Consider the following 24,817-nt stretch of genomic DNA (forward strand, 5'->3'; position numbering starts at 1 on the left):
AGTACTCCTGCCTGGGAAATCCCATGGGCAGAGGAGCCTGGTAGGCTGCAGTCTGTGGGGTCGTGAAGAGTCGGACAAGACTGAGCGGCTTCACTTTCACTTTTCACTTTCATGCTTTGGAGAAGGAAATGGCAACCCACTCCAGTGTTCTTGCCTGGAGAATCCCAGGGACGGGGGAGCCTGGTGGGCTACCGTCTATGGGGTTGCACAGAGTCGGACACGACTGAAGTGACTTAGCAGCAATATCCTATGTAAGGTCTTGAAAATCCTAGGATTATAAAGGAGAATGATAAATGAGGAAGTATGACAGGAACTCCCCGTGACCAGTTATTTCGGTCAGTGTGCCATGCACATGAGGGAAACATCACAGACTTGATGATCTGCATATACGCAGTGAACAAATTTGCAGTATTTGGCTAATGGCAGCATTTCTGACTTATTTCAGATTAGTGATCTTATCAGGAACTGGATGAGATCATTTGTTGTTTGAGCTAGAAACTTTTGATCACCTTTTATTAGCCCTGTGACCCTGGGCAACTCACTTAACCTACCTCACTTAACCTGGATTGAACTTTAAGTTCTTTTATCTATAAAATAGAGATAAAGTAACATAAACTGTGTAGTGTGTCTAACCCTGCACATGAGTAGGATGAGGCCTTTTTCAAAGGGTAGTAACCTATAAGTAGAGCACAATTGATCCTGTGATATTTCCCTTATAACCTTTGACGAAAAGCTAATTTTTCAAAGCCTGTTTTATCTATTTGTTTATTATTATTTCTAAATAGGGCAAGTCCCTAGACTTAGAATTCCTAGGTCTTAAGTCATGAACATTTTTTGTTTTTTTGACTTAATGCAGTTGGTCTTCCATATTGGTGCATGTGGAGGCCTGACTGTAGGGGAGTTGAGCCTCTGTGGGTTTTGGTATCCATGGGGCATCCTACAAACAGTCCCTGCTGATACTCAGGAATGACTGTAGTAAGAAATTGTTTCTGGATTTATATTTTACCCCACCAGCCGCAGACGTTCCTAAGGGGGCCCTATTCCCTAGCATTGTTAATGCTGTGCCATGTCAATCTCTCAGTCCTGTCCGTCTCTGCGATGCCATGGACCATAGCCTGCCAGGCTCCTCTGTCCATGGAATTTCCCAGGCAAGAATACTGGAGTTGGTTGCCCTTTCCTACTCTAAGGAGTCTTCCTGACCCCAGGATTGAACCTGTGTCTCCTGCATTGGCAGGTGGATTCTGTTCCACACTGTGCCACCTGGGAAGTGTGGCCTTATTAATAGTGGTTGGTATTTTTAATTTACTTACCACATGGTAGGCAAAAAAGTACTATTTGTCGGCTATTCATATCATTGTGAGCTTTAATTGTTTAAATCCCAAGTTTAAAAGCATAGCATTTCATCAGAGTTACTAGAAGAGCATTGAGATCAGGACTTGCCCAAGGTCACATGGACAGTTGATGGAAGGACAGTTGAGGTACAAGAAGCAGTGACTTTGGGAATGTCCGTCCTAGTCAGTGAATTTTTGTTGCTATACTGAATTTCAATTAAAATTGACTTTTTAAATACCAGGCCTCAGATTCAGCTTGATTTTCATTTTTCAAAAGATAGTAGGCTTTTATTTTTATTTTATTAAGTAAATATACAATAACATACTTGGAGAATGTGGAAAATTGTCAATTTTCATAGTCTTATTCAGAGAAGTGAATAATGTGAGGTGATGACGTACAGCTAGCAATCTGATCAAAATTGATGGACATGAGGAAAAAGAGAGATACGTGGCAATAGAATTACATTCGGTTTTAATCTGACCTAGTATTCTAGCCCAAGGAACAGCATCAAACCATTACATTTTATTTTTTTATCTTAGGAAATGAAGCATTTACTCTGTAATGTGGATGTTTCATTTTCGTCTCTAAGATTCACATTTTTTTTCCCTAGCTCTTTCATTGTTACTGAAGGTAGTTAAATTATTATTTTAATTTTAATTTATTTATTTTAATTTGTGGCTAATTACTTTACAATATTGTATTGGTTCTGCCACGTATCAACATGAATCTGCCACAGGCGTACACGTGTTCCCCATCCTGAACCCCCCTCCCACCCCCTCCCTGTACCATCCCTCTGGGTCATCGCAGTGCACCAGCCCCAAGGATCCTGTATCGAACCTGGACTGGTGATTCGTTTCTTATATGATATTATACATGTTTCAATGCCATTCCCCCAAATCATCCCACCCTCTCCCTCTCCCACAGAGTCCAAAGACTGTTCTATACATCTGGGTCTCTCTTGCTGTCTTGCATACAGGGTTATCGTTACCATCTTTCTAAATTCCGTATATATATGCGTTAGTACACTATTGGTGTTTTTCTTTCTGGCTTACTTCACTATGTATAATAGGCTCCAGTTTCGTCCACCTCATTAGAACTGATTCAAATATATTCTATTTAATGGCTGAGTAATACTCCATTGTGTATATGTAACCACAGCTTTCTTATCCATTCATCTGCTGATGGACATCTAGGTTGCTTCCATGTCCTGGCTAGAAGGTAGTTAAATTAGAATGTAATTTCTAAATATATAATGCTCAAATTATGTCTTTTATGTAAGAACATTAGTTTTTGATAAATTTCATCGCTTACAAATGAAAATGATCACTGCTTTGTGTGTAAAAAGTGCTTTTCTTCTTTATCTAGAGAGTTCTGGAGTCTGAAGAGCAAGTGCTTGTTATGTACCATAGGTACTGGGAGGAATATAGCAAGGGTGCAGACTATATGGACTGCTTATACAGGTAAGTGCACTTTCCCTTTCACTCCCCTGACAGACGCCTGTATTTGGTAGTTGAAGGAGCTTTTGCTTTTATGACCTACTAAAATACACAGAACTGAAGCGTTTCGTGATGTATGGACTTTTCTCTGCTAAGGGGACAGGTCTGTAGTGCGGGTCATGTGGATATTTGGGAGCCAGGCCATGTGTGGAAACTTAGTCTGTGAAAACTGAAGCTGTATTTGATGGCCTAGCTCTGTTTCTTCAGTTGTCTGGGAAGCACGCATTAAATCTTGACAGATCTAAAGTGCAGCTTCAGCTTGGATGAAACGTCTAGTGGATCCAAGCCAGCACCCTCCAGCATGTTCCTGATTGACTCCAGGATTCAGTATTTTATGTCTCATGGAGGTACCCAGCCTCATCTCATCCTGCCATTCCTCACATCATTCTGTCCGTCTGTCTGGATTGCTTTTCTTCCTTTCCCTGAGTGACTAATCCCCATTCCCTGCCCTGAACTTCTTGCCTCGGTCTCCTGCTTAGATCTCCTGCCTTAACAGCCCCCTCCTGCATGTTCCATGGCCCTCTGGCCTGGTCCTCTCTGACTCATTCACGCCAACGCTGGAAATAGGTACTGGGGTACACAGGCAGAATCCCATTTATTGAAGGATCGTGGATAAATAAAGGAATGATGCTGGCCCCAGTGGCTTGTGATGGCTGCAGTGAGAACTGTGCCCTCTCTGCACTGTGGCTTGGGCCACAGATGAACCGCTGCCTCAGTTTCTGACTGAGGAGAAACTGAGAAGCCGAGCTGACTTGCACATTTACATGATGCTTTGCAGGAAGCCACACCGGGGCCAAGGTATGGTCACCTCTTCGTGTTTGTCCTTCTTTGCTTTATGTGTTTTTTGTTTCCTTTTGTTTTTATATCACCGTTGGACTTTACTAGATGTAGGTTGCTTATGTTAGAAACTGGAGCTTAATTCTAAATAGCCAGTCGCTCTGTTTCTTCTTAGAAGAGCAAAATGTAATAAAACCAAACCAGAAACCAGCAATGGCTAACAAAGGCATGGCTTACTGTGGCTTTGGCTTTTATAAAATGGTGTCTGCCATCCATTAAACATCCATTTGATTTTTTTCCCTACCTCATCCACCAAAGTTACCTAGTCATAAATAGAACTTTGAGAATTCCTTAGCTGAGCTATGAGGGAGACCAGAGGGCGGTTTAAGGATCAGAGTGAGGGCGCATGTGTGCTTTTGCTCCTGCTGAGAAGCTGGGGCCGCTGCTGTACAGATGACAAGAGAAAGCGCTTCACCTGTGTGTGGGCAGCAGGACCCCTCATTAGCTGAGATGCTTCAGCAAAGATCCAAGTTACTTTCCTGTTCTTTCTTAGTTTTCTGAGAGAGCATTCTCTTGGTTCTTCTGCATCTCTCTTGACCAAAATCAATTTGGTGCTATTGAAATTAGTACTATTAAAGAACTGTTATTAAGTTTTGTAGTATATATGATGCACACACATATATATATGTGCGTACAGATAAAGCCATATGAGGTGATTTTTTACAGTGGAGGAAAACTATGGGTCAGAGAGGTTAAATGTCTTTGCTCAAGGTCCCTGAGCTGGAAAAATGACAAGGGGAGAATTTAAACCCAGGTCAGCCTGAGTAAGTCCATTCAACCCCTTCATTCTGCCTAGTCTCATTCTAGATAGAGACTGTAGTCATGTAGGTTCTCTTCTCATTCCTTAGCCACACTCCTTATTCTTTCTAGGATGATCTCAGTTACTCCTGGTTTTAACTACAACCTGTATATCGATTACCATCAAAATAGACGTTTATTTCAGGTAGCCTCAGTTTCAGAGGAGTAGTCTTACCTGACAGCCTGTACCTCTAAGGTGTTCTGTGGGTACATCATACTGCTGCAGATGTTTACAACTTGTTATCTTTTACGCATACACTGCCCCCAGTAATGCTCATCTCAGTTAATGGTAGTGCTGGACACCCAGATGTATGTGCCAGCAGTCGGTTATCCTTCACCTGAGGTCATCTTCTCTGTCTGATGCCTCTTGGTCAAATCCTGCAAATGTCTCTTAAATTTATTATTTCCTTTGCATTGCTATTACAGTATGGTAGTTCGACTTTTTTTTTTTTTTTATCATTTCTCACCTGTATATTAATGATAATGTAACCAGTTTCCCAGCTTTTGATTTCTAATTTATTCTATTTAGTAAATTCCTTAAGTGCAAATTTGGTCACTGAGTACCTTTCCACTGTCTGTAGCAAAGGCTTAGAGTCAGTGGCTCACGGGATTCACTTGGAGGGTTTTGTCTGACCTCCATGTGGTTGGCTTCATGTGATCATCATTGCTTAACTATACCGGTAGACTGAGTCATGAGATCTCATGGAGGTACATTTGGCAGTAATTAGATGAAAAGTGTTTGATACTTGTTGGATAGCAGGTTATCCAGGCTATCTTGTTAGCAATCTCAGTCTATAAGGAAATCTGTGTAAAGAAATGTAAAGGAAAAAAAATAAGTTTTGTTTCAAAAGTATTTTTAAATATTATTTCGAAGTAATTTCTAGCCTCTTCTTTACTCTGGTTGATTTATAAAATGGATGTGCCTTAGCATAGGTGACTTAAGGATTCTGATCTTAAAGGAAAATAATAATGTTTCTGTCCCACTTTTCCTGCTACTCCATACCTGTTTAGGCCCTGCTGGCTCTTGATGGAACTGCTGGGACCCAAGGTTATTTGTTTAGTACTAAGTTGTGTCCGACTCTTTGCGACCTCATGGACTGGAGCAATTAGCTTGAGACCTAACAACTCCTGAAATCTAGGAGGTATTAGCATGAGAACAGTCCTTGTAATGCAATTCTCTTAAGATAGGTGAAATGCCTGATTTCTTAGAGGCTTCAAATTTACCTTTAGGCTCTTAGTTCTTGTTAATTAATGCTGTTGGGTTATTGCTAGTACTCCAGAAAAGCAAAGGATAATTATTAACCACTTTGAGCCAGGATGAATTACAAAAATGTGCACTACTGCACAAGTTGCACCTGAGCAGTGAGATATTACCTGTGCAAAAGAGTAAAGACTATTTAAAGAATTTATTGGAAGCTATTTTATGACCTTATAGTATATATATGTTCATTTAAAAACAAATGTGTGCCTAATAAATTCTATTGTAAAGTGTTACAGTGACTTAGAAATTAAGAATCATGTCTGAATCACAATGAACAACTACCCTACTTTTTTCAGTTATATATATAAATTATTTTAAAAGTGTCTCTATCAAGCTTAAGCTGTCAAAAGTAGAATATCTGGTATGAGAAGGATCTAGATAATAAAAGTTAGTTTAAAATTTATCCCATGAGGGAAAGAGACTAGTGACTGGTCCTCTGAAATAACACAGCGTATGAAGCTCCCCTGACATAGGGTACTGGCTCTGAAATATACACACAGACCTTGGGAAGGATCAGTGAATCTAGACTTCCACAGATCTAGCAGCTTCTCTTCCAAGTCAGCAGTGCTAAGAAGTTTACATTTAATATAGGAATAAGGGGGCTGCTGTAGGCTCCTGGGTAGGAAGTTGGTATCCTGAAAATAGAGTTTTCAGATGAATGAGAGATGCCAGAAATGGGAAACAGAGACCAGTCATGAGAATGTTGCACTTGATCCAAACGAAGAGTCCACAAATGCATTGGAAGTGAAACAAGAAAATAATGGGAGGAGGTGATGAATAGTTTCGAACAGGAGGACCAGCAGATGAAAAGGATATAAAATGGAGCATGAGGTAGGTGGTGCTAACCTTCTAGGTAGGATTGCTGGTGGCCATGGTACACTGACCAGAAAAGGAGGGGTTTGGAGCAGAGGCTTTTTCAGAAAGGCATGTGTAATGGTGCAGGTGTGACAGCTAAGTTCCCCTGCTCAGAAATGTTACATTTCTTCCTGTTGTTGTGTCCTGCCAGATGGGTAAGCTCACCAGGCAGAACCTACATTTCTGTTTTTCTGTTTTTCTGTCCCCATTGCCTTGTACCTGGTGTGTAGCACACAGTTGGTCAGTACTTGCTGAATGAGAGAGGGAACCCTCGTGAATTTTCTGAGTCAGCTCTGCAACTTAGTAGTGGATGGACCTCTGCTGAATTCTTTAAACTCTCTAAGCTGCAGTTTCCTTACACATAAAATGGGGATCTTAATGGTACCACAAATACCTACCTCCTATTATTCAGCCAGCTGCAATGCTTAGGGCTGTCTGTGACGCATAATAGCCACTCCATAAATATTAGTGACTGTTTTTATTTCCTGGCATTCATGACTTTTATGATCTGGCTCCAGGCTGCTTTTCCAGACTTGGGTTCTACTGTTAGCTTTTGCCATCCATGCTTGCTGGAAAGTTACCCGTTTATTCATTTCGTTAATTCGAAGAAGTATTTTTCAAGGACTGCCTGTCTGCCTGCCACTGTTCTGGACACCGTCTGGCAGCCCTCACATTCTAGAGAGTATGTGCAGACAAAGAAAGAACAGGGTTACTTCACATAGTGGCAGGTACTGTGAAGGAAAGGAAACAGTTGTGTATCGGATACTAACTTCACTGGGGGTGGGGAGTGAAGGCTGGTTTGGCTTGGGGGTCAGGTCAGGCCCGAGAGGTGTGTGAGCCACGACCAGAGTGACCTAGGCCAGAGGTGCCTCCCTGCCCCAGAGAGTCTGGTTTCAGGTGAGGCAGGCGTTCTCTCTGGAGCTGAGGCTTCCTCTCTCTGCTGTTCCCTCATCCTTGGCTGGAAGCATGGTTGGAAACCCAGCAGGAAATTACGGGGGTTATAGTGAGAATGGAAGGGAAGGTTCAGTGGTACTTGGAGGGGAATGACTTTGTCAGCAGTGGACAGAAGAGACTAAAATGTTGACTGAAGCTCCACGGTGTAAGCCCTGGAGGCCAGAGCTTGAAGTGAGTGAAGGTGGGAGGGAAGGTGTGTAAACGGTCGTGGCCTTGTGCTTTATTATTTCCCATCGTTTCCTAGAATTGGCAGAGGAGTTCCGCCGTTGAGATTTTTGTTGTCTTTGCTTTCAGTTTCAGTTGTCTGTGAACACTGAGTAGACCTTTGATTTTGATCCAGCAAACATGTGTTTTAATACAGAGATTTCGTGGTTGTTGCTTAAATACTTGTATCGTCAGTAGCCGTTTTCACCTTGGCAGAACCTGTCCAACAAATAGTTTTAGGAGGTGAGCATGAAGGGTCTTGTGAAATCTGGGATGGTGGCAAGTGGTACTTGAATATTGCGCACCCTTTGCACACATTTCCTTTAATCTTAGAACTCTGTTCATCTCAGTGATTCTAAGAGTTCATTACAGTTGGTCTTTCTTTATAAAGCTGTTTCCCTCTGGTTGACACAGTGATCTTAATTCTGTCCATTTTTCCTTCTACCTGTCTATAACAGTCTATTCCATTTTCTTACCTAGTGGTTGTGATTTTGTTTTTGGTTCAAAAATGAAAAGTTAGATATTTAATGGTGATAAAATATAAATTAGAGAACTTACTTGAATTTGATCTTTTTAAGCATTTTCTGTTTAATTCTTTGCAAAGTGAACTCGGCTTATTTAAGGAGAATCTGAGAATGAGCAAATTAACTTGTAGAGGGTCTGACCTTGGATAGCAGCTGTTGAGCTCTAAGAGTATTAGAAATTTTTGGAGCAAAACCCGTGAGTTTTTTTAAGTGGGACTGTGGTAATAGGATTTTTTTTTCTACCCTAGAGGTCTTATTTTTTGTCTTTTAGGGCCTTGCAAAGAGAGTTTGGCTGATAATTTTTATCTTTTTTAAAAATTATATTTCTAATTTCTTTGGGGTGTATTACTGAACTATTCTATAGTTGATTATAACTCTAAAGTTTTTATTCTAAAATTCCAAGTTATTTCTTTCCGACTGATTGTGACATAGCATCTTGAAAACATTTGTTTTCCAGGTATCTCAACACACAGTTTATTAAAAAGAATAAACTGACAGAAGCGGACCTTCAATATGGTTATGGTGGTGTAGATATGAATGAACCACTTATGGAAATAGGAGAGGTAGGGAATTCTTTAAAAGACTGGCAAACACAAGCATGTTTTTATGTACTGAAGTAATGTGATTCCCTGTCTTCTTAAGAACACTGAGTTGACTGTCTTAAAATTGTCAAGATTTAAAACATCCTAAATGTTAAATAAATGAAATACTGTTATGATTTACGAAGACTTTCACATAGATGAGAAGAACAGAAAAGATGTGGGAAAAGTATTATTTTAATAATTATATTAATGGTGGATGAATGACAGAAGGTTAATAGTTTTGCTTTATGAAGAAGCTCATAAAATGTATTTAGAAAATATTGAGACTCTTATAGTTTAAAAAAAAATGTGAAGGACATGGACTTAAAAGAGAACCCAGAAGAGATAAAATAGAAATCTGTGGATGCAGCAAACTTATTTTAACTAAGGTTTTATAAAAACCATTTATTTCTGTAAGATTTTCAGTTAATGATAAAACCTTAATTCTGTTCCTTATTCAGAATGTCTGACATGTGAGCCAGTGTCATTTTAAATTAAGCCATTTATTTTCCTTATGTATATTCAGTTTTTATTTGAATTTTGAAATAAAGTTATAAATACTTCTTCTGATTGGTATTTACTTTTACAAATGTTTAAAGCAAACACTGAGTAATTCAGCCTTGATGATTTTCAATTTTTCCTGGCAGCTAGCATTGGACATGTGGAGGAAATTGATGGTTGAACCACTTCAGACCATCCTTATCCGAATGTTGCTCCGAGAAATCAAAAAGTGAGTGTTGACATCGATCTTAAGTTGGTTCTGATTTGCTGATTGAAATGGTTTAAAATACTGAACACTGGCCTGGCTGTCCACTGCACATAGGCCCCATTTTACTGTAATGACCCTCTTTTTCCATTTTAATAAAGCTAGTATTTTAAAGTGGTTTTGTAATCTTTTGGTTTTGGGGGGGGTGGAACCACAAGATTTTACTGTGACATCATATGCTTAGTAAATAAGTAAGTCCCCGAAGGAAATGACTTCTTCTGTAGTCCCGAAACCTCTTGGATCCTGTAGACAGTGCTGCTGAGTTCTTTGAACATGTTCTCAGTTGAAACCCTGATGACGATAACCTGCTCAGGAAAAGAGATTCTTCCAGTTAGTTGGGTTACCTTTACAACCAGTTAACCCATGAGGCAAATTTATGAGAAAAAGGCTCTAGAATGGTTGATTCTGCTTGTGGCCCAGAGAGGATGGCTTATCTGAGCTGCTGTGTGAATAGATTGTGGCACAGTGTAAGTTTTCTTGTGGAGTCCAGAGCGGGGCGTCCTTGGCTCAGGTGTGGCCTAGCAGATTCTTACTAGACCCTAGGTGACTGGAACTGCTGTGAAGGGAATTCCCTAGACCAGTGAATTGCCACATGATAATGGCCACTCCCTCTGAAACTGCTTTCAGAAGACCCAAATAGGGAGTTTTTTTATGTGAGGAAAAAAAGGAAAGCATTTTTCTTACTATGGGGCTCCTAATAGGAAATAAGGGGTTATGAAAAAAAGTTCACCAAAAAGGATAAGACACTGTTTTAGGAAAAGTTTTCAATTAGCAATAATCGCGCCTCGGATAAACCTCATTGGCTACGATACTGCCACTGCGCAAAGCTAAGACACTGTTTTAATAGTTAATGTTAATACCAAATAAGAAGTATGTGATAGAAATTAATAACTTGTTTTTTAAAAATGGTCACTTACACTTTAATAATACTGTTGTTTCCAAAGGGGAACTGTTTTCTTCCTTCCTCTTTTCTCTGCTGAACTATGAATGACTAAAAGGGCACTCCCAACAAGGGTTTTAGGTTTCCTTTGCTAAAAATATCAACTTTATTCTTAAAATTCAGCTATTTTACAAGTACAATGGAAATATTGTTAAAATTTTCTAAATGCACTTTTAATGAGTGTCTCTTTTATAACAATTTTGATCCAACCTAGTAAATTTTTCAGTGTGATTGTTAGCTTGTTAAAAGTGAATTTAATAAAAAATTAAGGAAAGCATGACTGTGTAAGAAAAACAATAACAACTGTAGGATACTAATTCTGGAAAAGACATAGAGACTATGGTCAGAGACATTAGGCCCGCTCATTTTAGTTTTGTTGTTATAGTCAATTTCCTTTACAGTATTATTTGACATGCTTTACTAATATCTCATTAATTTTTTTATGTCTGCTTTATTAAGTAGGTATTACCTTACATTTTCTAGTGAGGGGTACTAAGGCTTAGTAATAATAATAAAATGAAACTGTGTACCAGGCAGCAATTGAAGTTTTACATGCTAATCCCATTTAATCCTCGCCACCCTAGGAGACTGGTATGATTTACCATTTATAATGTGTTAATCTTCTTTGACGATTTCAGAAAGTTGAGGGCCATCTCAGCCTTAAGGTAAAGTTATCTGTCAGGCTAATGGAGGATTTTTTCAAAAGCAGACTGTAGATTGCAGAATTTTTTTGTTTGCTTGAGAGAGTCGATGAAACAATTCTTAGTTTAATTTTTGTTTTTTGTGGTATCATTAAATGTGTACACACGAAATTTAATTGATAATCAAAAAGTAAAGTTGCTCCTTCTATATAAGGAAGAAAGAAACAAGCGATGGAGTCATAGATTGTGCGTCAGCATATTTTCATAGTGTCTGCTTTACTAAGGAAAGATGGAAGTAACTCTGTTCATACAATAACTTGTCTTTTATAGTAAAATAGTAGAATGCCAACTGGGACTTTCAGTGTAGTAACAGCCTAACATTGATAATTCTAATCAATAAAATGCTGTAATTTCATGGATCTAAATGTTACAGTGTAAGAATGTGAAATTGGAGAGAAGAAAGCAGAGCAGTTTTTTAATGCAAGTAAAAGGAATTGTTTAGGTACTTAAGGATACTACTGAAAACACAAACTCTTTAATGTTAAATGGATTCAGAATTGCTTTCCTTTTTCCAGTAGCTCTGTAGTTAACTTTCTAGTCAGATAGTCTTTGAGCAAAAATAAAAACTTTAAATAAAATTCTTTGTTCACCTGTGAATTAGGAGCAATTTATAACATAGGCTGCTGTGACTGATTTGTATTTTCTCTGACATGTTCGTAGGCTTTTTATTCTATTTCTAAACTGTTAAGATTTCATTGAGGAAAAATATAGATTTCATTGAAGAAAAAATATAATCGTGGATAAAAATAAAATTTAACGTGTGTGTATTAGTCGCTCAGTTGTCCCTGACTCTTTGCAACTCCATGGACCATAGCCAGTCAGACTCCTCTGGCTATGCAATTCTCTAGGCAAGAATTCTGGAGTGGGTTGTCATTCCTTTCTCCAGGGGATCTTCCTGTTGTTTGATTTTCATTTTTTAACTTGAAAAATTTTATAAAAATATACTTACCCTTGTCTATTATTTGGTTATCATATACGAAAGACGAAATAACTGCTTTTTTCCCTTTTCTTTACCCATTTGTCAGGATAATGAATTGGTTTGCTGTCATCTTCAGAAATGACCAGTTAGCTTTTTCCACCCAGTATATCGTGATGAAACATAAAGACTTAAATATATTTTATTTGTCTCTATTGTCTCAATTTTATTAAAGTTTGAATAGCATCTCTCTGGTTAGTTGGTGCCCGAGTCTTTTTGCTATGACCATTGTCATCCTTGATAACTTTCTTGCTATCTCGTATGTCAGGATGTTTCAGGCTTATCTTGTACATTTTCTTCCTCAGACCTGGCACTAGCTACTTAGTGAAAAACTTAGTTCCAAATACACAAATGATATGTAAATACATTCTTGAAAAACATTGAATGCTCCAGATCTTTTCCTCTCCATGGAGGTAATCCCTGTTTATCATTTGGTTAACTGTCTTTTCAAACTTTTTCTTATGAATTTTTATATCTATGTACAGAAATAAATACGATACAAAATATTTTTGTGTTTTCTTTTTTCAAGTGTATAATTTTTTCATTTTTTTCTAACGTTTAAAAATCATTTATGACATACTGATTTATCTATCTTGATAATTTTTCTGTGTTTGTACATAGGGATCTTACCTGCCTCCTTCTTCCTAAACTCTATATAGAGTACAGTTCTACCTCATTTTATTAAACTCTTCTCCTAGTGATGTATATTAGGTTGCTTCCAGTCTTTCCATTAGTACAACTCTGAGTTCTGTTATGCACATATGCAGCTTTTTAGAGCTACAGAGTATATGCATTTAGAATTTTGCCCTCTATAAAGTAACTGTTCTTCCAAAGGCATAGTATGGGAACCCATTTCTCTACCACTCATCAAGTCTTGATGCTACCAAATCTTTCTAGTCCTTGATTTCCCGGTACCACTGGAGGTGCCCTCGAGTGGATACCACAGAGTCTGGATGCAGGCAGTTTCCTTCCTCCTTGGACTATGCTCACTGCTCCTGCAGGGACGCACTGAGCAGCTAGTCTGCCAGTGAGCTCACTGGTTTTGTGCCAGCCCGCTTTCAGTAATGCCACTCCTTGCCCATCCTCCTTCACATCTTCCACCCCCTTCTTGTAGCCGTCCTTTCTCTTCTGCATTTTTGTTTTTCTGTGCTATCTAGTCTTCATTCCATCTTATTTTCAATTTCTACAGGTCCAAGGGCTACTGCCAACAATGGAATATTAAAAAGTATCCTTCCTATCACTTACCAGGTTTGGATTGAGGCAGCAGACTGCATTTAATTTAATCTTCTCATCCTAATCACAGGGGGCAAACGAAGGTTTCAACCAAGAGATTAATTTGCCCATTGTCACATAGCAGAATCAGGATTTATGAGAATTTCAGCCCTTTTTTTTTTTTTTGCTGCACTGGGTCTTCGTTGCTGCATGAGGGCTTTCTCCAGTTGTGGCGAGCAGGGGCTACTCTCTAGTTGGGGTGCGTGGGCTTCTCATTGCGGTGGCTTCTCTTGTTGCGGAGCACAGGCTCTAGAGCACAGGCTCAGTAGTTGTGACTGATGCACAGGCTTAGTTGCCTCCTTGGGCATATGGGATCTTCCCAAAGCAGGAATTATACCCATGTCCCCTGCACTGGCAGGCAGACTCTTAACTACTGTTACACCAGGGAAGTCCCTCAGCCTCACTTTCAATGACCGTCACAAACCTAGTCTGCCCTCTTAAATGCCTTGGTTTTAAAATCACACTCAGTGCATTTTTTTGGGGGGGCGTCTCTTAGCTTTCTTCTCTTGCTTCCATTTTGCTCAGTCTGCACTTAAAATGCTGTCTTAGTGATGCTTCACTCATTACTAGGCACTGTGCTGTATACTTTCTTGGGTTATGCTTAGTCTTTACCATATCCTCTTGAGTGTGGGTGCATTTCTTATCCCCACTTTACAGAAGGAGAAATCTCTGAGTAGGAAAGGTTAAGCACCAACACATGGTGACATATTAATGCAACCAGAACTTGAACCTAGGCGGTCTGACTCCAAAATCTGGGTCTTAAGAATTACAATAAACAGTTCCTATAAGCTCCCAGCCGAGTGATTTCATTATGGTTGTTGTAGGCATTTTCCACTTAGTTCTGTCAAGATCAAATAATGAACCACATAATAAAAATTCTTTATATTGCTTTCTCAGGGCTCATCTCTTGGGTTCACTGTTCTTAGATAAATCCAGAGCTTATTCACGTAAGCAGCTTAGTCATTGCTTTTATATAGTACTACCTTATGAGCATCATTTCAGTTTATTTTCATTATCTGTCAACTTAATAGAAATAAATTAAAATGATTTTGTTGTACGTTTTGTGCAGTTATAAAAGTATGTGGTGATCTTAAAGACTGAATAATTATGCCTAAGGGTTTCTGAGTTCAGATGTTATTCTTAGAGTAGAAGACAACTTAGTCATTAAGCGCTAGGAATATTGATATACTTTCTAGGCAGTACCTTACCAGATTGCTGCTTCTCTGGGCCTTTTGGGGTCAGAAACAAAAAGGGCAGGAGTAGGAGTGGGTGTTTTCTGGGTGCTGAGCAGGGACAGTAGAATTTGGTCATGAAAATAACTTTAGGTAACCTGATTTAGATATTTCTCACTTTGTCCTACACAGAGTTAAAAGGCAAAGAGCTGTGCGCTCCAAATTGATAAATTAAGTCAAATCATTTTTTCACCAGATTTAATTTGGGCTCAAGAGGGAAGGTGAGCAGAAGACATGAGCTCACCTAGTGTCACTTTGTATATATTTATTGTCCTTATTAGTGATAACAAAACGTAGACTTTGTAACCAAGATTTTGTGACTGTCAGAAGGACTGTAGCCATATTAATTCAATCACAAAAAAACTTTTCTCAGAACATCCAGATAATTAAAGGAAGAAGGAAAGAAGCTTAGAGGGAGGTGGAGGCAGGGAAGGACACTGACTTAAAAAGGTTATTGCCGCCGTGATTCTCCTAAATGTTAGAAGCGCTTTCTATCCCAGTGTAAAACCCAGATGATTGTACTGGAAATGATGATGGTATACTTTTCTGTTGCTTTTTTTTGTAAAATAATTATTCATTCAAAGAAAGATATTTAAAAGTGAGGTGGAAGATTACCAATAGAAAGGTAAACCTTTGACTGGATAATGGTTTGATTTAGGCATTATTACTGGATTCAGAACCTTCCAGTATAGAGCCAGGCTGTGTGGCTTTAGGCAAACCTTTTTTTTTTTTTTTTTCTATGTCTATAATTAGAAAAATAAAAAATTCACCTACATTTCTTATTGTGACTAAGACTTGCATCCCAGTAGTGCCCTCGACTGACTAGGAGCTTATCAGAAGTCACATAATTGGGTCACATCTCAATAACTGAGATGATTTTAGATCCCTTTGTAGCTGTAAAAGAATATAGAAATATTAAAGCGTGTCTCAGTAAATTCTAAGTAGAGAATTACCTTTGTGCTTAGATGAAAGCAACTCAGTGGCTCTAGCAGATGTCTTAGAGAACAATAGCTATTAGTCATTTCAATGAGCAAAATACTGTATAGAGTGTACTTTTGAGGAATGAGTCCCATCAGAATACTGTAGGCATACTTGTGATGGTTTAAAAACTGGATTCTCAGACCAAATCCTCTAGTAACAGAGTTTGTGGTGAGTGAAATTCAAATATTCTTAACCACTGGTATTGCAAATCTTGAATTGATGGGTTTATAGCTACTCTATTAAAATTGAAGAATTATCTTAGTATCAAAATAGTATCTTTTAATTTTACAATTAAGCTTTTCTGTTGTTTATTGAACTGACATCTGATGGGTACATTAACTGTCATAAATATTAATTCAGCTGCAATATTAAAAATTGCATTTTAAGTATCATGGGTGCATTGACCTTTAAAATACTTCATAAATAAAGTGATTAGACCAACAGAATAAGCAGCCGTATTTTGGCATACTTTGGTATATTTCCATGGATACTTGTATTCTCAAGAATGTTTTTTGTTTTACCTTCTTTTAGTGATCGTGGTGGAGAAGACCCAAACCAGAAAGTAATCCACGGGGTTATTAACTCCTTTGTTCATGTTGAACAGTATAAGAAAAAATTCCCTTTAAAGGTAACAAAGCTTCCTTTAAAACATAAATTATTAGACCTTTAATTTCTAAGGTTGCTTGTTCTGATTTTAAAAATATGATTTAATTGATTTATTTAGTTTTATCAGGAAATCTTTGAGTCTCCCTTTCTGACTGAAACAGGAGAGTATTACAAACAAGAAGCTTCAAATTTATTACAAGAATCAAACTGCTCACAGTATATGGAAAAGGTAGGAAAGCATTATGTTAACTATTGTCATCTATTATATATCAGGTGTGGCTTATTTAATATTAGTTATCTTAGTTAATATTTTTTTTTGGTGGAAAAGGTTCCCTTTTTCTTGATCAGTCATTGTTCTTGCTTGACATTTTCCATGAGAAAAAGTGCTGTTCCAGTTTTCATTGTGGTCAGTGCTTTCTGATAATTCTGATTAATCTAAAATTAATATAGTTCATATTCTTGACAAAATAATAAGCTATATTTTATGTTTAGTAGTTAAGAGAATAGGCTAAGTACAATAGCTAGGTATTGGGAGTGTTTTTCTTTCTGTAAAATAGAAGGAAAAAAATAGTAAAATTATAATAATTCTAGATACTTAGTCTTTTGGTCTGTTAAGTTTGTGGAGACTGAGAAAAACTTGCATGAGAAATTTTAGTCATTAAACCAGCACATTGATAACCATATTTAAAATGGCTATGTATATTTTCTTAGTCAAAGAATAATCAGATTATAAATTCAGTCATCAGATATGTTAGACATTTGAACTAGTTTTCTTCTGCCACTGTATTGAATCTCAGGCATTTTATTATCAGGTGATTTTTGTTAGTTTGTTCACCTTTAATAAATGTCTGAAGTGGAAAAGCTGTAGTGAAGCCTCCATAGGACATGGATCAGGAAATATCAGTACTTACTGATATAATACACTGGTGTCTGTTCCACAAACCCAGGTCCAGGAGTTGCTTAATTCTCTTTTGCTTTGTCAGGGATTAGCTCTGGGACCTTGAGTAAGTTATCTAGGACATTTTCCTCCATTAAGTGCAGGTTACACAAAGTCAGTGGGTCTTAGCTTTTAGCCCTTTTTACATCTTAGACTCTTACTAAAGGTTCTAGATCCAGTCTTGAAAGGTATACACAGAGTATCAGTGATATATAAATTCTCATCATTATATCTGACTCTCAAAAACAGGCTGTTGGCAAACACTGAAAACAACCCAAATGCCTTTCAAGAGTTGAAAAGACAGGCAAAATGTATGTACATAAAATGAACTATTATTCACACTTAAAAAACAATAAAGTTCTGTCACATGCTGCAGCATGGATTAACTTTGAAGACATTATGCTGAATTAAAGAAGCCAGACACAAAAGAACAAATATCTTATGGTTTAACTTATACAAAATGTCTAGAATAGACAAAGTCAGAGAGGCAGAAAGTAGATTAAAGGTTTTGGGGAGAAGAGAACAGGGAGTTATAGCTTAATGGTTTCTGAGCTTCTGTTGGGTGTAATGAAAAAGTTTTGGGAATAGACAGTTGGGCAACATTGTAAATGCAATTAATGCTACTAGATTGTATACTTAAAGATGGTTAAAATGACAAATTTTATGTTACACATATTTGATCACAATTTAAAAACACTAATAATATACCAGAAACCATTGAATTGTATATATAGGACAATTGGAGTCAATAAATAAGGGAAAAAATGCAGACCAGTTAACTTTTGTTCTTTTCCATAAGGCAGTGCTGAAGTGTAGCTTAAATAAGATTTTGAAATGATTTATGGAATGGAACTTTGAATTGTGAATAGAATTATGTAAATAATTCTATTTGTTAATTTGCCATGTAAGTTACTTACTGATATTTCAGGTGTTTTCTCATAGTAGTTCATGACTGTAAGAATATATTTCTAAAGGTTCTAGGTAGATTAAAAGATGAAGAAATTCGGTGTCGAAAATACTTACATCCAAGTTCATATACTAAAGTGATTCACGAATGTCAACAACGAATGGTAGCAGACCACTTACAGTTCTTACACGCAGAATGTCATAATATCATCCGACAAGAAAAAAAAAATGGTAAGTGATACCAAACATCAATAGGAATAGGAGTGAAATTATAAACCCACTTTTTATATCATCTTCCAGCCTCCTTAGGCTTCAAACATATTTAAGCAATATGTTGATATGTTTTTCAATATGCCTTTTTTACAGATTATTAATTATCTATTTTAAAGGACTGTTTGGAAAAGTATATTTTCAAACTATTTTCTAAAGTCAAAAGAAAAACTGGGAAAGTGTGTTTGCACATTTTAAAAAATCACAGGGACTAATTTCTTTAATACATTAAGAGTTTCTAGGAGGAGGAAAAACAAAGAACAAGAAAGGGAAATAAAAGTAGATTTTAAATATCTGAAGATGCTCAGCCTCAGTCAAAATAGAAATACAAAGTGAAGATACGAGATGTTAACAATAAGCAGTGAAAAAATGGAATTTTTTAAGAAAAAAACAATGAGAATTTTTCAATAATAGGGAATAAATGTAACAAGATATGTGCCAGACTCACACAAAAAACTGAACATCATTGAAAGGAGCATTGATAGATCCAGGGCAAGCTTTGCAAAACCCAAGATTATTTTTTTAAACTCTGAAAGTTACACTGTTAGCCTAAACGGTCAAGACAGTTTTGAAGAGCACAGTGAGAAACCTTTGCAGGATAGCATGACTTCTAAAAATTACAGTAATTAAGAAAAGGAAGTGGCACAAGGGTAGTCAGAGTGACCAGTGGGATAAAATAAAAAAGCCAGGAAATAACTCATGCATACGAAGATATTTCATTTAAGACCAAGGCGGCCTGCAGAGCAGTGGGTGAAAGATAGTATTTTGAACACACAGTGCCAGGTCCATTGGATAACCAGTTGGGGGAAAAGTGAAATTTGATCACTACTTCAAACACTGTATACAGAGTCAGTCAATTCACCTTGGGCTTTTGATCTCAGTATAAAGCAGTAACGCTTCCAGAAGATAACATAGAATAACTTCAGGACTTGAGGGTAGAGAAAGATAATTTAAATGAGACACAGAAAGCACTAACCACAGGGAAAGATGATCAAGTTTATTACTTTATCATTAAAAGCTTAAAATCAATACAAAACCATAAGACCATTGGATCATCAAAAGAGCATCACAAGAACAGTCATAGGACAAAGGAGCCAAGAATACACAGCGTGGAAAGGATAGTCTCTTTAATAAGTGTTTTTGAAGAAACTGGATGACCGACTTAATACCATACACAAAAATTAACTCAAAATGAATTAAACACTTTAACTTAAGACCTGAAGCCATAAAACTCCTAGAAGAAAGCAAAGGTGATAAGCTTCTTGATACTTGTCTTAGTGACGATATTTTGAAACTGACACTAAGGTGAAAGTGAAAGACGCTCAGTTGTGTTCTACTCTTTGCGACCCCATGGACTATGCATGGATTCTCCAGGCCAGAATACTGGTGTGGGTAGCGTTTCCCTTCTCCAGGGGATCTTCCCAACCCAGGGATCGAACCCAGATCTCCCGCATTGCAGGCAGATTCTTGACCAGCTGAGCCACAAGGGAAGCAAAAGTAAACATGTGGTTCTGCATCAAACTAAAAAGCTTCTGTCCAGCAAAGGTAACCATTCACAAAATGAAAAAGCGACCTACTGAATGGGAAAAAATCACGTATCTGATAAAGGACTCATACAACTCAATAGCAAAAAAAAAATTGATTGAAAAATGAGCAGAAGACCTGAATAGGCATTTTTCTAAAGAAGAGCTCCAAATGGCCAACAGGCACATGAAAAGGTGCTCACCATCATTAATCATCAAGGAAATACAAATTCAAACCACAGTGAGGTATCACCTGGCACCTGTTAGCGTGGCCATTATCCAAAAGACTAGAAATAACAGATGTTGACAAGGATATAAGGAAAAGGGAGCTCTCGTGTACTGTTGGTGAGAATGAAAATTGGTGGAGCCACTATGAAGAACAGTATGGAGGTTTCTCAGAAATTAAAAAGTAAAACTTTCATGTGATCTAGCAATTCTACCTCTGGGTATTTATCCAAAAAGAAAAAAAAGCTAAAAAAGATACAGGCATCCCAGTGTTCACTGCAGCATTATTTACAAGAGCCAAAGTAAGAAAACAAGTGTCTGTCAGTAGGTGAGTGGATGAAAATAAACACACGAACACATAGAGAAATATTATTCAGCTATGTAAACAAAATGAAGTATTGCTATTTTGTAACAACATGGAAGGATCTCCAGGGCATTGTGCTAAGTGAAATGTCAGACAAAGACAAATACTGCGAGATCTCACTTATATATGGAATCTAAAAAGCAAAACAAGTGAGCTCATTAATACAGGGAACAGATACGGTGGTTGCTGAAGTCAGGGATGTAATAATGTGTAGCATGGTGACTAGTTAATAATACTGTGTTACATATTTGAAAGTTGCTAAGAGAATAGATTTTAAAAGTTCTCATCACAGGAAAAAAAGTTATAAACACATAATGGTGAAGGATGTTAACTCGACTGATTGTAATGATCATTTTGCAGTAAATGACAACATTGAAAATCATTTTGTTATAATCCTTAAAACTAATATATGTCAGTTATACTTGAAAAAAAGACAGTCATAGGGTTATATATTTGTAATTGTTGAAAAAGGTTTATGTCCAAAATATAAAATAATTAGGACATTTGAACAGGCACTGCAGAATGTATATATATATATATATATATATATATATATATATATATCCAGATGGCCAATAAACATATAAAAAGTCTCTCAATCTCACTAAAACAGAAATATAAATTAAAATCACACTAAGGTATCAGTAATTAATAATATTTTGATATAAAATGAAAAAGACTGAAAATAATAAGTGTTTGGAAGTGTATAGAGTAATAGGAACTTGTTATACATTGGACATAGAGTATAAATTGATGTAGCCACCTTGAAACTCTTGACAGTGAGTAGCCACTAACACTGAATAAACATCTCTTAAGATCCAGCCATTGCTCTCCTAGGTGTTAACGCGCCCACCCAAAATGCATGCATACATGCCCAGAAGAATATGTGCAAGCATGCTCACAACAGCGTTGTTTGTAATAGCCCCAATCTGGAAGCAGTGCAGATGTCCTGAAACCGTAGAATGAATAAAGTGCCACACAGAGATACGATGGAATGTTAAAGACGAGTGGAAAGGAACACCTGAGAGCTGCGTACAACTCAGATGAACCTTTTATATTGAACCAAAAAAACCAAACATGAAAGAATTGGATGGTCTTGTTCTTCTAGATAGTTTCAAACAGGCAAATCGAATCTGTGGTGTAGTTGAATAGTGTTGTCATGACCGTGATTACCGTTGTGGAAGAGCAGGAGGAGTGAAGGCAAGGGGGCTTCCGGGAGGAGGTTGTGTCCATTTCTCACTGTGGGTGGTGAGAACCTGGCTGGGGAGGGGGGTCACTTGTGGTAATTCATTGAGCTGTACACTTAGGGATTGTATACTCTTCCATATGTGTGTTATACTTCAATAAAAAGTTTAAAATAAAAACCACTACCCTGAGATGTCATTTTGCACCTCTCTGTGTGAAGATCAAAGCATTTGTTGATGGAGCTCCCGGCTGCTTGGGGCTGTGTCTACAAGGTCCTTCTGTAAGACAGCTTTTGCACAGCAGTCCCACTTCTGGGAATTTATACTATGGATACTCTTGCCCATATGCAGGATTATTAATCGTAACAGTGTAAATATCAAAAGATTGGAAACAGCCAAATTCCCATGAGTTGTTAAATAATTGTCATATAGCTGTCAGATGGAGTGTTAAGCAGTTGTAAAATATGGGGAAAGGCTTTATGTACTCATAGGAAAAGATCTTCAAGTTAAAATGTTGTGTTCTGCAGTCGCAGATAGTAAATGAAGTACGCTACACTGTTTATTGAAACAGGTGGGCAGAGGGAAGAATAGTGCTTGAATGGGTAGGAAACAGCTCTGAGAAGATAGAAACAGCCACAGCGTTGCTTTCCCAGGGGAGGAGTACCAGGGGGATTAGGAGAAAGGTGTCAGGGGGGCTTGTCTGCATATGCTTCTGTAATTCTGCATTTTGAATCATGTATTACCTATTGTATTAAAAATATTTTTTAAACTGTTTGTAAATTTCATAATAAATTTCTTTCTCCCCTCAGACATGGCAAATATGTATGTCTTACTCCGTGCTGTGTCCACTGGTTTACCTCATATGATTCAGGAGCTGCAAAATCATATCCATGATGAGGGCCTTAGAGCAACCAGTAATCTTACTCAGGAAAATGTGAGTGACATAAGGAATGGGAAGATTTTTCTCTTAATCAGACTATCATGGAGTTTTTCTTTTGACTTTACTGTTTAAAAGCATGAAAGAAAAGTCCTACCATGCCAGTAAATGAGACATCTTTATTAAAATGTTCAAACCTAGAATTTGTTGGACATGTTTTAGAATTATCAGTGATTAGGAAATCAGTTGAGTAAGACTTCTTACACTACTGTGTTCATTTACCAATTCTTAATTTATCCCAGAAAAGTATGTTTGCAACTTCAAAACAGTTGTGTTTCTATATAACTAGCATCTATGTTAAGTTAATTGTAGTAGTATTGGTATTAATCACTGATCCTATAGACAACTTACAATTTGGTTTCCTTTTACATGTCCTGGGTATGATAGCCCAGGAAGCAAATTTGGATTAAAACTATCTTCCCTAAATATATGCTTATTACCCAAAATAGTCAACAGTGACCCAAATTCCTGTCTTTCTTAAGAGTTCCCTGCCATTTAAATGACAGTTTACAACAAAGTGTCTTTCCTATCAAAGTATGCTCCTGTTGTCAAATTTTGTTAGGCCACCTTCCTTGGTTTTACTAGTAATGGATGACAACTAAGGTAGACATGACATCATATGTCACTTGTCTTCCCTAAGTAGAACTGTTTGCTCCCCTGTGAGGAGTGATCTGTATATAGACCTTATTTAAAGAAAAGAGATGTCATTCAGTTGTGTCCGACTCTTTGCAACCCCATGGACTGTACAGTCCATGGAATTCTCCAGGCCAGAATACTGAAGGGGGTAGCCTTTCCCTTCTCCAGGAGATCTTCCCAACCCAAGGCTCAAACCCAGGTCTCCAGCATTGCAGGTGGACTTTTTACCAGCTGAGCCACAAGGGAAGTCCAAGAATACTGGAGTGGGTAGCTTATCCCTTCTCCAGCAGATCTTCCTGACCCAGGAATCGAACCTGGGTCTCCTGTACTGCAGAGGGATTCTTTACCAACTGAGCTATCAGGGAAGCCCTATAGACCTTACTGACAGGAGCATTTATGAAGTGCTGTTTTCCTTAGCCGTAGATTTGTCTTCAGCAGATAATTCTTAGATGTCATGTCCTGTCACAGTAATGCATAAACTTTTCTATTTTTGTTAAACTGTTGGTTTATATTGTTTGGATCTAATAGCCTGTATTATTTATTAGTTTTCTTAGTTTATGTTAGTTTTACAGATTCAGAGTGTGGAATGACATTGGTCGTAGAGGCATAGAGTTTAGTGTCACGGCCTGGGAGATGCAAGTACAAGAGAATGTGTTCATAGGAAACTCAGAAAATTCTAGCTAACTTAGAGGTCTTAGGTCTAACTTCACAGTTATATTCATTAATAGTGAAAACTCACTTTTGCACTACTAGCTATTTCTTCCCTGTGAGATGTGGGGAACTCTACTGCCCAACTCTGGAAGAGTCTCAGTTTTCACAGATAATTTCTTTTTAACCTCTCCCCTCTCTCAGCCTTTAGTGACTTTGAAGACTGCTTTTGTTTACATAATCCCCTATGAAATTGATAGGCCTGGTAGTTCTGAGATACATCTTGTTACCCTTATGATACAGAATTCTAGCACCAGAGAGAAGTGTGTTTTCCAACCACAGTCCTCCATTTCTGGTGTTGAGTGACAGCCAATTTCAACACTGAAGTTTTAGATTTTGACTGTCTTAGCTAAAAACATTTGTTGAGGGTGTGTATTGTTTGTAACATTGTTTGCTGGGGGAAAATTTTACTTTTAAGCAGTCTTTACTAAGCCTAATGGTTTTATCCCTGAACTTCTTAAAATATGGTTTTGTATTTCTTAATTTTAGATGCCAACACTATTTGTGGAGTCAGTTTTAGAAGTACATGGTAAATTTGTTCAACTTATCAACACTGTTTTGAATGGTGATCAGCACTTTATGAGTGCGTTGGATAAGGTAAATTTTCAATACATGTATCTTTATCTATATATAATTCTCCTAATTTAATCATTATTCTTTAAGTAGTTTCAGAAATAGGGCTACTAATTATGAGATTTCTAATCTGTACATGAAGATTAACCTTCAGTTCAGTACAGTTCAGTCGCTCAGTCGTGTCCGACTCTTTGTGAACCCATGAATTGCAGCACGCCAGGCCTCCCTGTCCATCACC

At 37.5% G+C, this 24,817-nt stretch overlaps 1 protein-coding gene and 1 non-coding gene across 3 annotated transcripts in view; one reads left to right on the top strand and one right to left on the bottom strand.

Annotated features, from left to right (window-relative positions):
- CUL2 (cullin 2) overlaps positions 1-24,817 on the top strand; it is a 73,446-nt gene that overhangs the window by 23,400 nt on the left and 25,229 nt on the right. For both annotated transcript variants that reach the window (XM_052650798.1, XM_052650797.1), the window contains exons 4-11: positions 2,698-2,792; positions 8,719-8,824; positions 9,490-9,572; positions 16,242-16,338; positions 16,435-16,545; positions 18,228-18,390; positions 22,535-22,659; positions 24,496-24,603. In XM_052650798.1, coding sequence (XP_052506758.1) covers positions 2,698-2,792; positions 8,719-8,824; positions 9,490-9,572; positions 16,242-16,338; positions 16,435-16,545; positions 18,228-18,390; positions 22,535-22,659; positions 24,496-24,603 — 888 coding nt within the window. The remainder of the gene's footprint in view (positions 1-2,697; positions 2,793-8,718; positions 8,825-9,489; positions 9,573-16,241; positions 16,339-16,434; positions 16,546-18,227; positions 18,391-22,534; positions 22,660-24,495; positions 24,604-24,817) is intronic.
- Positions 10,301-10,437, bottom strand: LOC128058948 (U4 spliceosomal RNA). Its single transcript, XR_008200544.1, has one exon. It is a non-coding gene; the product is annotated as a U4 spliceosomal RNA (small nuclear RNA).

This window comes from Budorcas taxicolor, chromosome 13 (assembly GCF_023091745.1).
Source record: "Budorcas taxicolor isolate Tak-1 chromosome 13, Takin1.1, whole genome shotgun sequence".
Classification (NCBI taxonomy): Eukaryota; Metazoa; Chordata; class Mammalia; order Artiodactyla; family Bovidae; genus Budorcas; species Budorcas taxicolor.